General features: G+C 48.1%; 1 protein-coding gene across 1 annotated transcript; it reads right to left on the reverse strand.

The window, feature by feature from the left end:
* Window positions 1-2,475: 2,475 nt before the first annotated feature.
* LOC139319578 (uncharacterized) lies at window positions 2,476-14,255 on the reverse strand (the record flags this gene model as incomplete). Its single annotated transcript, XM_070947480.1, has 6 exons — window positions 2,476-2,535; window positions 8,979-9,143; window positions 10,714-11,037; window positions 11,161-11,643; window positions 13,539-13,853; window positions 13,908-14,255. Coding segments are annotated over 6 exons (1,695 nt in total), but the record flags the coding sequence as incomplete, so codon positions are not given.
* Between the last annotated feature and the right edge of the window lie 1,125 nt (window positions 14,256-15,380).

Here is a 15,380-nt window from a genome sequence, read left to right on the forward strand (position 1 = left end):
AATCTTCAATTTACGACCACAGTTGAGTCCAAAAATTCTGTCGTTAAGTGAGTTTTGCCGAGGGGTGGGCTGCTGCGGGTTCGCAGGGGTTCGGGATAACCTCTAGCTAAGATTCTGTGCAGTTCGGAGAACCCCCAAATCCCACTCCTGGCTGGCCCTGACCACCCCACCCCTCCCCTCCCAGGAGTCCCCACACGGCCCATTTTGGATGCAGGTAAGTGCAGGGCACGCGCAGAGGCTTGGGGAGGGTGAAAAATGGGCCTCCCGGAAGTTCAGGAAGGCCGAAAACAGGCCTGTTTCCAGCCTCCAGAGGGCCTCCGGAACCTGGGGAGGCCATTTTCGCCCTCCCGGAGACCCGAGAAAAGCCTCCAGAGCCAGGGGAGAGCAAAAACGCTCCCCACCCCCACAATGGTGCAGGAGGCTGACTAGGCCACACCCACCATGGCCAAGCCCACCCAGCAATCGGGCAGAGAACCCCTTGCTAAAATCTTTGAAGCCCACCCCTGAATACAGGTAATCTTTGACTTAACGTCCACAATTGAGCCCAAAAAATTCTGTTGTTAAAGTGAGTTTTGCCCCATTTTACAACCATTCTGGCCACAGTTGTTAAGTGAATCACTGCAGTTGTTAAAGTTAGTAACATGGTTGTTAAGTGAATCTGGCTTCCCCCATTGATTTTGCTCGTCAGAAGATCACAAGAGGTCATCGGTTGATCCCAAGACACTGCAACTGTCATAAATGCGGGTCAGTTGCCAAGCATCTGTATTTTGATCATGGGATCATGGAAATGCTGCAATGGTCTTAAATGTGAAAAAATGGTCACAAGTCACTTTTTTCAGGGCTGTTGTAACTTTGAAATGTCATTAAATGAACTGTTGTAATTTGAGGACTACCTATAGAAGATTTCTACCTGGACTGAGAATAACAGAGTTAGACGGGACCTTGGAGGTCTTCTAATCCAACCCCCTACTCAAGCAGGAGACCCTATTCCATTTCAGATCAGTGACTGTCCAGTCTCTTCTTAAAAGCCTCCATTGATGGAGCATTCACCACTTCTGGTGGCAAGCTGTTCCACTGGTTAATTCACTGTTAGGAAGTTTCTCCTTAGTTCTACGTTGCTTCTCTCCTTGATTAATCTCCATCCATTGTTTCTTGTCTTTCCTTTGGGTGCTTTGGAGAATTGGTTGACCCTCCTCTTTGTGGCAGCCCCTCAAATATTGGACCATCACTATCATGTCACCCCAGTTCTTCTTTTCACTAGACTACCCTGTTTCTCCCAAAATAAGACATCCCCTGATAATAAGCCCAATCGGGCTTTTGAGCGCATGGCAATAAGTTTAGTTAGTTTAGTTTAGTTTATTATATTTGTATACCGCCCTTCTCCCGAGGGACTCAGGGCGGTGAACAGCCATGGTAAAAACAGTGTACAACAAAAATTAAAAGTTTATTAAAATAATCCAATCATTCAGCCAAATTTAAAACATCCAAATAAGATCATTTTAAAACCCCTATCAAAACCCAATTTAAAAAAACCTTTATCCTGTCAGTCCAGCTTGCTGGAATAATAGGGTCTTCAGAGCGCGACGGAAGGCACGGAGGTCGGGGATCCTTCGTATGTCCGGGGGCAATTCATTCCATAGGGCCGGGCCCCCCACAGAGAAGGCTCTCCCCCTGGGGGTCGCCAGCCTACACTGTTTGGCTGACGGCACCCTGAGGAGGCCCTGTCTGTGGGAGCGTATTGGTCGGTGGGAGGCAATCGGTGGCAGAATGCGGTCCTGTAGATAACCAGGTCCTAAGCCATGGAGCGCTTTAAAGGTGGTGACCAACACCTTGAAGCGCACCCGGAAGACCACCGGGAGCCAGTGTAGCTCACGTAAGATGGATGTTACATGGGAGCGATGAGTCGCCCCCATTATTACTCGTGCGGCTGCATTCTGGACCAGCTGGAGCCTCCGGGTGCTCCTCAAGGGGAGCCCCACGTAGAGAGCATTACAATAGTCCAGCCGGGAAGTGACGAGGGCGTGAGTGACTGTGCGCAGGGCGTCCCGATCCAGAAAGGGATGCAACTGGGAAATCAGGCGAACCTGATAAAAGGCACCCCTGGCCACGGCCGTCATATGATCCTCCAAGGACAGCCGTGAGTCCAGGAGGACGCCCAAGTTGCGAGCCTTCTCTGAGGGGGGTAAGATCTCATCCCCAATAGCCAGCGATGGTGTCAGCTGGCTATATCGGGCCGTCGGGAGCCACAGCCACTCAGTCTCAGGCCAAGCGCTTATTTCAGGGTTCAAAAAAATATAAGTCAGGGTCTTATTTTCGGGGAAACATGGTAGACATACCCAATTCCTGCTTGACTTGTTAAGCAAGACATCCCCAATTACTCTTTAAGTTGTGGATATTAAATCCCAGCTCACTGTGTTAGCGCCTGTCCTGTAACTGTATTTTGGGGTAGATCCATTAAATGGCCCATAACAAAATTTAATCAGCCGAGATTCTTAAGCTACTCTTAATGGCTCTTCCTCCAGCATTGCTGCAGCTCTAGAAAAATGCACACTGGGAGACACATTCGTGCATATAGGCATATTGACAGGACTTAAGAGGAGGTAAAACTGGTTAGACTCGCTCCCTTCCGCCCACCGTTGCCTTTCTCAGCCCTACGTGTTGATTGAGTAAGCCACTGAGTCCTCTTCTGTGCTCTTCCTTCTTCCTTTTCAGTGTCCGTACGCTCAGGTAGACCAAAAGATCAGGCTTCAAACTGCAGCTTGACTGCAGGAGGCACCAGCCAATACGAGACAGAGAGAGGTAAGTAGTTCCCACATCTGCTAGAGTACTTTTTCTTTCTTTTAAGTCTTAAGTACAGGCAGGTCTGCATCAAAGGGGGCGAAAAATTACTCAGAAACAAAAAGAAATCAAACTTCCAAGAAGCCATTTTAGCAACGTTTAAAGAGAGAGGAGCGTGCCTGCGTTTACTTCCTCTGCATTTTATATATTGGAATGCAGCCAGTAATCCTTTTTGTATTTCAAAGAGTCAGCGCTCGCTACGTCCTTCCTTTGGCCGGTCCTGTTCAGCACGGGTACATGCATCCGAGAGCTAGTAGCAAGAAGAAGCAGGTTTTCCTTGAGGGAGATTTTTAAGGTTTATAGTTACAACATTCAGAGTATTTCAAAATTATTTTGGTTGTTTTTTTTTTTTGTTCGTTTTTCCCTGCAGACATTTTCAAAATATTCTTTAAAAATTGCATAATCTGTCCCTTTTAAAAAAAGAAAAAGAAAAGAAAAGGAATGCACACTTGATATACACTTTAGATTGGATGAACGGAGTTGGAAGGGACCTTGTAGGTCATCTAGTCCAACCCCCCCGATGCCCAAGCAGGAAACCCTACACCATCCCCGACAAATGGCAGTCCGATCTCCCCTTGAAAGCCTCCAGTGATGAAGCCCCCACAACTTCCGAAGGCGACTTCTGTTCCAGGGGATGATTGCTCTCACTTAACCTGGGAAAAGCAAAAAAACCCCAATTCCACAGACCAAATCCAACTCCATATTTTCATAAGGGCAGCCCTGTTATTGGGATGAATCAAAAGTTTACAAAAGAGACATAAAACTTTCAAGGCATCTTTCGTCAGACAATGTGGTTATTATGCAACGGGAAGCGGAGGGTTACGACAGTTGATCAACTCTGTCTTATCATTTGATAAGCAATTGTGCCACCGGATATAAATATGACCCGGGAAACACACCCATTTCCCACTTTTAACTACCTTCTGTATCAGATGGGCAGCTATTGGGTGATGAATCAGGAGAAAAAAAATGACAGATGTCAGAGGAACTTGTAAGTTATAGCCTGTTAAAGAATGAATGTTGGTGAAAACTATTTTTCTTTATTGCCACGGTGAATACATTTGCTAGGATCTTGAGCTGTAAAAACAGTGCCCGGTTACTTTTATCAAAAGGATAATAATCACCTGACTCATAATTAGAAACTTAAATGTAAATATTACTTACAGTCGCCCATCCTATCAAGATATTTTTCGTTTGTAGATGTACTGTTGGTATGGGGGTATCTTACCTGAATTCAGTCTGCAGATTCTGCAGCGGGATAGATACAGGTAGTCCTCGACCTATGACCACAATTGTCCCTTAAATGTATGTTGCGAAGCGGGACATTCGCTAAGTGAGTTTTGCCCCATTTTACGAGCTTTCTTGCCACATTGGTTAAGCGAATCCCTGCAGTTAAGTTAGCGACATGGTTGTTAAGTGAATCTGGCTTCCCCGTTTATTTATTTTATTTATTTATTGGTTCGATTTATATGCCGCCCTTCTCCGGAGACTCAGGGCAGCTTACAATGCGTTAAGCAATAGCCGCCATACTTTTGTATATACCTGCTTAGTAAGGCTTTTGGTCCCCCCTAAGCAGTGTTCTTTTTTATACAAAGTCAGCTTATTGCCCCCACAATCCGGGTCCTCATTTTACCTACCTCGAAAGGATGGAAGGCTGAGTCAACCTTGAGCCTGGTGAGATTTGAACTCGCAGTAATTGCAGGCAGCTGGTGTTACTTTAACGGTGCTTTAGTCTCCTGCGCCACCAAGGCTCCATTGCTTGTTAGAAGGTCATACAAGAGGAATTACGTGACCCAGGGACACTGCAACCGTCATACATATGAATCAGTTGCCAAGCATCTGAATTTCGATCACGTGTCCACGGGGATGCTTCAACAGTTGTAAGTGTGAAAAATGGTCACTTTTTTTCAATGCTGTTGTAACTTCGATCAGTCTCTAACCGAACTGTGTGGTAAGTTGAGGACGAGCTGTAATAACAACGAAGAAACCTCCATCCGAGGTAATTTCTGTCAGTCATCTGTGGAAACATGTAACTGAGGAGAACACAGGGTGTGCCTTGCCAGATCCAGTTAGATTGGCCACAAAGAGACCCCGTATCACAAGCCAGCATCTTTTTGGTAGACCACAGGAACACTCTGTGGAAGTGCCAATCACTGCCAACATATAGAACTATGCTTAAAAAGAAAAGGAAATGTATGCTAGATCAGTGGTCACCCACCGGTGGTCCGTGGACCACTGGTGGTCCGTGAGAAAATTTTGGTGGTCCGCAGAAAAATTATTTGCATTTTTTATATTGCACTAAATCAGGGATCCTCAAACTACGGCCCCTGGGCCGGATACATGCAATGAATGTTTGTGTTGCTGCAGAGAGTCTCCCCCTTCGGGGTCTTTTTGTGTGGGTTGGAGGGGGGAAGAAATTCTAACTCAGGGTCTGCTTCAGCCTCCTGGTGAGGGGCTTTGGGCGAAGGCTGGAGAGAAGCACCGCTGGTGGCGACGAGCCAGAGGGCCTCGTTCCAGTGGGACTGCATCATGGCCTGGAACTGGCTGACCATCTCAGCCCGCTGAGCCTCCAGGCGCCGGTACCTGGCCATGCACTCCCGCAGGTCTTCCCTCTGCTTGGAAAGCCTATGCTCCTAGTCCTCAGTGAGGTGCTTCTGCTGAGCCTCCTTCTCGGTCAGATCCAATTTGAACTGAGCAACTGTTTTGCCAACTCTTTCTCATGGTGGCTGCTTAGCTCCAACAACTGCTTCCTGTTGGGGCCCTAAGGAGCCCGGGCGAGCAGGTGAGGAGTGGCTGGGAGGGGAGGGGCGAGTAGAGGCTGGCGAGGCGCCCCTTGACGTGAGTGACATTGAGTTGGCCACACCCATCCAGTCAAATGACCACCTAGCCATGCCCACCCAGCCAGTCATTAGGTAGATCATAGTAGTGGTCCGCAGGATTTAAAATTATGAATTTAGTGGTCCCTGAGGTCCGAAAGGTTGGTGACCCTGTGCTAGATGAGGAAGCTCAGCCAAGTTCAATCAAGAAGCACCGTTTATTCTTGAAGTGCACCTAGCTGAACTGGGTATGTCTGGTTTAATAAAAAGAAGGATGAGGGGAGACATGATAGCTGTATTCCAATATTTGAGGGGCTGCCACAAAGAAGAGGGAGTCAAGCTATTCTCCAAAGCACCTGAGGGCAGGACAAGAAGCAATGGGTGGAAACTAATCCAGGAGAGAAGCAACTTAGAACTAAGGAGAAATTTCCTGACCGTTAGAACAATGAATCAGTGGAACAACTTGCCTCCAGAAGTTGTGAATGCTCCAACACTGGAAGTTTTTAAGATGATGTTGGATAACCATTTGCCTAAAATGGTATAGGGTTTCCTATCTAAGCAGGGGGTTGAACTGGAAGATTTCCAAAGTCCCCTCCAGGTCTGTTATTCTGTTACTTTCTTGAGGTGAAAAGTCTTCACTCAAATTTCTATAGAATACAAAAACACTGCTAACCTGCTAGCCAGGTGGTGAACCTCCATTCCTTAACTGGTTTACACTCCAGGTGTGTCTCCTTCTGTATACATATTGGCATATTTGCCAGCTGTGCTCCTCTCTCAGGAATAGCGTGTGATGTATCTATGGTAGTTTGCTCAGGGGTTATAAGGCCAGATGGTAATGCTTCTGATCCCTCTTACTTACTACTAGGTAGAGGGCTATATCATTCTTGACATGAAAGTAATTGGGGGCACAGGAGTCCCACAATATTATTACATTGTGTCTCCCTGCTCTCTGCTTTTGATAAGTTTATATGCGTGTGTGTCACTTAGAACTGAATTAGTGTTGCAGGCGCAGTGTTCATAAATAGAATAGAATTCTTTATTGGCCAAGTGTGATTGGACGCACAAGGAATTTGTCTTTGGTGCATATGCTCCCAGTGTACATAAAAAGACAAGATACATTTGTTAAGAATCATAAGGTACAACACTTAATGATAGTCATAGGGTACAAATAAGCAATCAAATCATACTAGGAAACAATCAATATAAATCATAAGGATACAGCAACAAGTTACAGTCATGCAATCATGGGTGATAGGAACGATGAGAAGATTAATAGTAATAGTAATGTAGACTTAGTGAATAGTTTGACAGTGTTGAGGGAAATATTTGTTTAGCAGAGTGATGGAATTCGGGAAAAAAAATGTCCTTGTGTCTCGTTCTGGTGTGCAGTGCTCTATAGCATCGTTTTGAGGATAGAATAGAATAGAATAGAATTCTTTATTGGCCAAGTGTGATTGGGCACACAAGGAATTTGTCTTTGGTGCATACACTCTCGGTGTACATAAAAGAAAAGATACATAAGAATCGCAAGAATCATAAGGTACAACACTTAATGATAGTCATAGGGAACAAATAAGCAATCAAATCATATTAGGAAACAGTCAGTATAAATCTTAAGGATACCAGCAACAAGGTTACAGTCATACAGTCATAAGTGGGAGGAGATGGGTGATAGGAATGATGAGAAGATTAATAGTAATGCAGACTTAGTAAATAATTTGACAGTTTTGAGGGAATTATTTGTTTAGCAGAGTGATGGCGTTCAAGAAAAAACTGTTCTTGTGTCTAGTTGTTCTGGTGTGCAGTGCTCTATAGCATCGTTTTGAGGGTAGGAGTTGTAACAGTTTATGTCCAGGATGCGAGGGGTCTGTAAATATTTTCACAGCCCTCTTTTTGACTCATGCAGTATACAGGTCCTCAATGGAAGGCAGGTTGGTAGCCATTGTTTTTTCTGCAGTTCTAATTATCCTCTGAAGTCTCTGTCTGTCTTGTTGGGTTGCAGAGCCAAACCAGACAGTTATAGAGGTGCAGATGACAGACTCAATAATTCCTCTGTAGAACTGGATCAGGAGCTCCTTGGGCAGTTTGAGCTTTCTGAGTTGGCGCAGAAAGAACATTCTTTGTTGTGTTTTTTTGATGACGTTTCTGATGTTAGGTGTCCATTTTAGGTCTTGAGATATGATAGAACCTAGAAATTTGAAGGTCTCTACTGTTGATACTGTGTTGTCTAGTATTGTAACAGGTGGTAGTATGGGAGGGTTTCTCCTAAAGTCCATCACCATTTCTACGGTTTTGAGTGTGTTCAGTTCCAGATTGTTCTGGTCGCACCACAAGGCTAGTTGTTCAACCTCCCATCTGTATGCGGATTCATCGTTGTCTCGAATGAGACCGATCATTGTTGTGTCATCTGCGAACTTCAGTAGTTTAAACAATTTATGTTTCCACTCCTTAACAATTTCAACAATTTATGGATGTGAGGGGTCTGTAAATATTTTCACAGCCCTCATTTCTTTAGTCTGCTTAGGGTTTGCACAAGAGACAATTCATTCTTTCCATGTTTGTCTCCTTTTCTGTCTTGTGTGTGTGTGTGTATTTATAAAATTTATTTGCCAACCATCTCGTATTCAATGAGTCTGACTGGCTGGCTTACGACAGAAGGATGTTTTTTTTATATTTTGTCTTTTATTATTTTCTATAGTTAACTCAAGCAACAAATAATATTTCTTTATCTGTATCCTGCTTTTCTTATTTTTACAAACAACTCAAGGTGGCAAACATATCAAACACACCTTCCTCCTCCTATTTTATTTATTTATTATTTATTACATGTATTTATATGCTGCCATTCTCCCGAAGGACTCAGGGCGGCGAACACAAGTTAAGAAACAAGTACAATAAAATCATAATTTAATCCAAATAATTAATTAGTAATAAACAATAAAGCCCGGAATCAGTCTCAGCCTATTTGTTTGAAAAGCCAAGTCTTCAGGTCCCGACGGAAGGAGCGGAGATCAGGAGCCGTCCGGAGCTCAGTAGGTAATTCATTCCAGAGGGTGGGAGCACCCACAGAGAATGCCCTACCTCTGGGCACAGCAAGGTGTCACTGGCTCGCCGTCGGAACCTGAGGAGAGCGGCCCTATGTGAGTGAACAGGACGGTGAGAGGCAGGCAGGAGAAGGTCATGCAAATATCCCGGACCTAAGTCATGAAGGGCCTTATAGGTGAGGACTAGCACCTTGAAGCGGACCCGGAGAACCACTGGTAACCAGTGCAGCTCACGCAGGAGGGGTGTTATATGGGAGTAACGAGGGGCTCCCATAACAACCCGTGCAGCTGCATTCTGGATCAGCTGGAGTCTCCGGGTGCATCCCAGGGGCAGGCCCACGTAGAGGGAATTGCAGTAATCCAAGCGGGAAGTAACCAGGGCATGAGTGACTGTGCGACGGTCATCTCGGTCCAGGAAAGGGCGCAACTGGCGCACCAGGCGAACCTGTGCAAAGGCCCCAAACAAAAGGCCCCAAATTTTCCCCCCAAACGACAACAATCTGTGAGGTGAGTCAGGCTGAGAGGAGAGAGAGAGAGAAGGACTGGCCCAAAGTCACCCAACTGGCTTTCATGACGAACGCAGGTCTAGAATTCACCCTCTCCCGCTATCTAGCCTGGCGATTTAACCACTAAACCAAACCGTCCGAAATTCACATTACATCAGGGCTAGTTTTGAGAAGCCTGAGGTCCAAATTCTTTTCTCAATCCGCACGCCCAGAATTTTCTAAGACCTCAGCCTACATAATCGCCAGCTTTGTAAACGGTGTGTAAAAATCCTGATCGTTTTTTTTTTTTCCTTTTTCCTAGCAAACACAAAGAAGACTTAGAGTTAAAATAACTTTATTATCACTTCGTACGTACACTAATCGGCATAGGTGAAAATGAAATTTCGTTGCATTACATTTCAAGCCTGACACGCTTGAAATGACTGTTATGCTTCCTGTGGTTACATGGATTTCCTCACCACCCCTATTAAACTCCACTAGGACGAGCAGATGCAAATGTCTAAACGCTACAGTAGTAAGCGGTCTTGGTGCCGCAGATACACAGGACTTCCTGTAAAAATTTGACGGGGGAGGCACGGCTGCACTTTCCTGATCTTGGTCACAGTGCTGCATTCATTCTCATAAGGTAAAGATAATAACAAACTCGGTTTAACAGAGGCAGCCCTTTGTAAGATGCACGGGTGATAGGGTTGCGTTTGTTATCGTTCTGGATCTGGTTAACATCTTCCCTCGAGAGAAATCCAAAGGCTTTCTGCATATTTATTTTCAGATCTTTTGGAATCTACCAGATACGTGATGCTTTTAAGCCCAATAGCTGAGTACACATAAGAGGATATTAAGTCTGCCTCTGTTTCCACTTGAGATGTTACTCAACTCCTTCAAAGTCCAAATCAGGGGCTTCAAAAATACCAGATGGTTGGGAGATTATCAGTTGCTTTTTTTTTTTTTAAATTTGATTTATATGCCGCTCTTGTTAAGTGGGGTGAATGAGGACGCAGCAAGCCAGAGTAGTTAGTGACAACAGCTCTTTATTATATGGTGAGACTCCAGCAACTGACCAGGGGAGCCAGCTCCCTTTATATACCTTGCAGCTGTGGTGGTCAGCCAATCAGCTGAGGGTCAGTTAATTCAAACTTCCCGCCAAACAAACCTATTTACATAACACTCCTCCCCTCCCAGAAGTCACTTGGGGTGTTATTTGCATACAAAGTCTCTCAGGTGACTAGGGCGTGTACGAGCCCTAGTTGACCTGCGCAGTTCAGTCGGAGGGGCGGCGTCGAGCAGGTCGGAGGGACTTTCTGTTTCTCCCTGCTCCGCCAATGAGGCCTCCGGAACCTCCTCGTGGGCGGCGACTTCTTCGGCTGCTGGGACTACCTCGATGGGGCGGCGCTGGATACCAGAATCCTCAGCTAAGTCCTCCGCTCTATTCGGGCTAGTGGTTTGTGCCTCTGGTTGGTAGTCGTGGTCGGAGATGGGGTCGTCTAATGTCTCGTCTGTGTTTGTGGTTACCCGTTTTCTTAATTGGTCAATGTGTCTGCGCCAAACTCTCCCGTCCCCCATGTCTACCCGGTATGACTTGGGGCCTGTGATTTCTGTGATTGTTCCTGCCTCCCAGAGTGGGCCCTGTCCATAGTTTCTGGCGTGTACCGGTGTTCCTATGGTGAACTCTCTAAGTTTCCTCTCCCCCCCCTTGAATACCTCTGGGGAGTAGTTGGGGTTGAGTCTATCTAGTATTCCCCGGAGTTTCCGCCCCATTAATAGTTCGGCCGGACTTCGGCCTGTGGCTGTGCAGGGTGTGGAGTGCTGGGCTAGTAGGAACTTGTCTACCCTTTCCTGCCAGTCCCCGGGGCTTAAGCGTGAAAGGGCCTCCTTTGCTGATCTAACAAATCTCTCAGCCTGTCCGTTACTAGCCGGATGAAACGGGGCAGAAAGGACGTGTCTGATCCCAAGTCCCGCTAAGTAGCCCTCGAACTGTGTTGCGGTGAACTGTGGCCCGTTATCTGACACTAGGATGTCCGGTAACCCATGTGTGGCGAATAATTGTCTTAGCTCTCTAATGGTTGCGTCGGTGGTAGTGGCCTTCATTAGCTTGATCTCCAACCATTTGGAGAACGCGTCTACGATGACCATGAAGGTCTGTCCATGGAAGGGGCCTGCAAAATCAATATGTATTCTGGACCAGGGTCCCTGGGGTCTTTCCCACTCTCTCACGGGTGCCGTTGGCGGGTCTGATCTGGACTCTTGGCAGGGCTGGCATTTCCCCACCCACTCGGTAATGTCTGCATCCATGCTGGGCCACCAGACGTAGCTCCTGGCTAGCCCCTTCATTCTTACAATCCCGGGGTGCCCCTCATGCAACAACGTTAGAACCTTTTCCTTTAAGCGTGAAGGAATAACAACCCGATCGCCCCATAGTAAACAACCCCCTTGCATTGTCAACTCGTCCCGTTTTCCCGCGAATGGTTTAAATTCCCCGCTCCCAATCCTTTCCGGCCACCCCCTCATAACCCAACTTGCGACTGTCCGGATCACGTGGTCTTTGGTTGAGGCTCTCGCAACCTCGGCTGATGTGATGGGCCCAGAGTCCAAAACGTCTATCAGCAGGATGGGGATGCCGGGTGTGGGGTCTTCTAAACTGTCGGGTAGTGGGCATCGGCTGAGTGCGTCCGCGTTGCCCATGTCCGCCCCTGGTCGGTGTACCAGGCGATAAGAGTATGCTGCGAGGAAAATGGCCCAGCGTGTCATCCTGGGCGAAAGTGCTGCCGGGGTTGGTCGATCTCCCGCGAGGAGACCCAGGAGCGGTCGATGATCTGTGATCAATTCAAAGTCTCTCCCGAACAAGTACTCGTGGAATTTCTTTACTCCCGAAACGGCGGCTAGTGCCTCTTTGTCGAGCTGGCTGTAATTTCGCTCGGCACTTGATAGGGTTCGGGAGTAGTATGCGATGGGCGCCTCTAGGCCATTCGGGAGTCTGTGGCTCAGGACGGCTCCCACCCCGAACGGGGACGCGTCACATGCTAGAACAAGGGGAAGCGTTGCGTTGTACTGAATTAAAAAACTCTCGGCTGACAGCAGTTTTTTAATGCCGGCGAATGCCCTGTCTTCAGCCTTCCCCCAATTCCAGGTGGCTTTTTTGGTTAACAGTTTATGTAGGGGTTCTGCCACTGTTGCCTTGTCTTTTAGGAAGATGGTGTAAAAGTTTAATAGTCCCAGGAAGGCTTGTAGCTCTGCCTTGTCTTTGGGGGTGGGTGCTTCTTGGATTGCCCTGATCTTGCTTTCTGTGGGGTGGATGCCGGTGCCATCAACCCTGTACCCAAGGAATTCGACTGAGGGGACTGCAATCATGCATTTATTGCGTTTTACTCTGAGTCCTGCGTCCCTGAATTTCCTTAACACCTCCCTCAGCCTTTCTCTTAGCTGGTGCTCATTGTCGGCGGTAATGAGCACGTCATCGAAATAGGGCACCACCCCGGGGATCCCCTGTAGTAGCCGCTCCATGGTACTTTGGAACAGTCCGGGGGCCACGCTTACTCCGAATTGCAGGCGGGTGCACTTGAAGGCCCCTCTGTGGGTTACGATAGTCTGTGCTTCCGCGGTAGCGCCATCTACTGGCAGCTGCTGGTACGCCTGCGCAAGATCGAGTTTCGCGAAAATCTTGCCGGGGCCCAGGGAATGCAATAGGTGGTGAACGACGGGCACTGGATAGGCGCTCTGCTGCAGGGCCTTATTAATTGTGCATTTATAATCGGCGCATATGCGCACTGACCCGTCCGGCTTGACCGGTGTAACAATTGGGGTCTCCCATTTGGCGTGGTCGACTGGAACGAGCACCCCTTGTTTGATTAATTTGTCCAGTTCAATGTCTATTTTGGGCTTCAGGGCAAATGGTACCCGCCTCGGCTTTAAACGGATGGGTGCAATATTGGGGTCTAGATTAAACGAAATCGGGGTCCCCACATACTTGCCAAGCCTTTCGTCGAACACGTCCTGGAATTCCTGCATCAGGTCTTCCTTCAGGGTGCTTCGAACGTTCCTTACTCCGGTGAATCCCATGCCTAGGGCCCTGAACCAGTCCATGCCCAGGAGGCTGGGGAGGTTGTCGCTGACGATGGTGAGGGGCAGTTTCTCGGTAAACTCCCCGTACTGGACTTGGAACTCGCCTCTGCCTTCGACGGGTATGCGGTTCCCTTGGTAGTCCTTCAGTCTGCGTTGCTGCGGCTGGAGCTTCGCTTGTGTACGCTGGGGATGACTTTCTTCAGGTTCTCCCAAGACATGATGGATATTGGTGATCCCGTGTCTATCTCCATCTGGCACTCCCGTCCCTCGATCTCGACCGTGGTGTAGGTCTTTTCTCCGGGCGAGGTGCAGGTCTGTGCGATGCGTATGGTGTAGGCCCCAACGTCTTCGAATTTCGCGCCCTTCCGGTTTCCGCCATCCCTGTTGGGCCTTCGGTGTGGCGCCGTCTCGGATTGGGCAGATTGGCCACGTGGTCTGTAGCTCTGGTGTGCCTTCGATCTGCAGACCCTCGCGATGTGGCCCCTCTTTTTGCAGGCACGGCAAACGGCGTCCCTGAACTTACAGTTTTGTCGTGAGTGGGACCCTCCGCAGCTGGCGCATCCGTCTCTGGGCTCCCTCCGGGCTGTGCGGGACTGCTCGGTGCGGTAGACCTCCTCCTCAGACTCCCCCTCGCTCGCGGTGCTCACGGCCTCCCGATGCACTGGCGCCGTTTTCTGCGTTGCCTTGGTTAGGTGGGAGCTCTTTAATCTCTCGGCGGCCTTTACTGACGACTCTTGCGCTCTGGCTTCGTCTAGCGCGATGAGTAGGGTCAGGTTTGACCTCGCAAGCAGCCTTCTCTGGAGCCGGCCATCTCTCACTCCGCAAATTAGTTGCTCTAGGAGCATCTCATCGAGGTCTCGGTACTCACATTGGGTTGCGGCCTTACGCAGGGCAGCGACGTACTCGCTGATCGATTCGCCCTCCTGCTGTAGCCGTTGCCGGAATTCATAGCGTTGGACGTACTTCGATGGCGTTGGTGCATAGTGGTCTTTCAGCAGGGTCTGTAGCGTCGACCAGGAGATGTTGTGGACCGAATTCGGCTCCGACAATGCTTCGGCTGTGTCGAAGACCCTTGGCCCACAGTGGCTCAGGAACAGGGCTTTCTTCCGAACGTCCGGTAGCCCTTGCATGTCGTTTGCCACCATGAAGCACTCGAACCGAGACATGTAGGATCCCCACTTCTCTTCCTTGGGGTCGAAAGGCGCTGGCGGGGTGTAGGCAGACATCGTTTCGGGGATTCTCCTGTGCTCTGCTCGCTCGCCTGGCTGGATTCGGTTGCGGTCTCTGGTCCCTTCTCTGAACGTGGCTTCAGCTCTTTCTCTCGAGTGTGGCTTCAGCTCTCCTCTGCTTCTGGCCTCAAGATCCCACCTTCGTCGCCAATGTTAAGTGGGGTGAATGAGGACGCAGCAAGCCAGAGTAGTTAGTGACAACAGCTCTTTATTATATGGTGAGACTCCAGCAACTGACCAGGGGAGCCAGCTCCCTTTATATACCTTGCAGCTGTGGTGGTCAGCCAATCAGCTGAGGGTCAGTTAATTCAAACTTCCCGCCAAACAAACCTATTTACATAACAGCTCTTCTCCGGAGACTCAGGGCGGCTTACAATGCGTTAAGCAATAGCCTTCACACTTTTGTATATTTTATACAAAGTCAGCTTATTGCCCCCACAAACTGGGTCCTCAATTTACCTACCTTAGAAAGGATGGAAGGCTGAGTCAACCTTGAGCCTGGGGAGATTCGAACTTGCAGTAATTGCAGGCAGCTGAATGTTAATAACAGGCTATTAGTCTGCTGCGCCACCAGGCTTTTAACTTCTTACCTGGCAGAAAAGCAGCTCCAGGAGAAAACATTGGACTTGACCCGAGAAAGTTAGATCTTTGGGAAGGGATATCAAACAGGACAGATATCTCCAAGTTGCAATCCTTTAAAATCTATTTTTAACAGTGCACATCAGTCGAAGGCGGGTAATCTTTTATAGAAATAGTACACATTTGTATTGTGATGTGTGGAAATCACACGGAGGACAACTATTGTTGGGAGTCCACAGCTTTGTTCTCCTCCGACCTACCAAACAGCAGGAGGGAAAAAAACATATTGATTATTCTCTGGGCTTTGGAAAC

This window comes from Pituophis catenifer, unplaced genomic scaffold (genome assembly GCF_029215685.1).
Source record: "Pituophis catenifer annectens isolate HBS135680 unplaced genomic scaffold, rPitCat1.0.hap2 SCAF_7, whole genome shotgun sequence".
In the NCBI taxonomy this organism is placed as follows: domain Eukaryota; kingdom Metazoa; phylum Chordata; class Lepidosauria; order Squamata; family Colubridae; genus Pituophis; species Pituophis catenifer.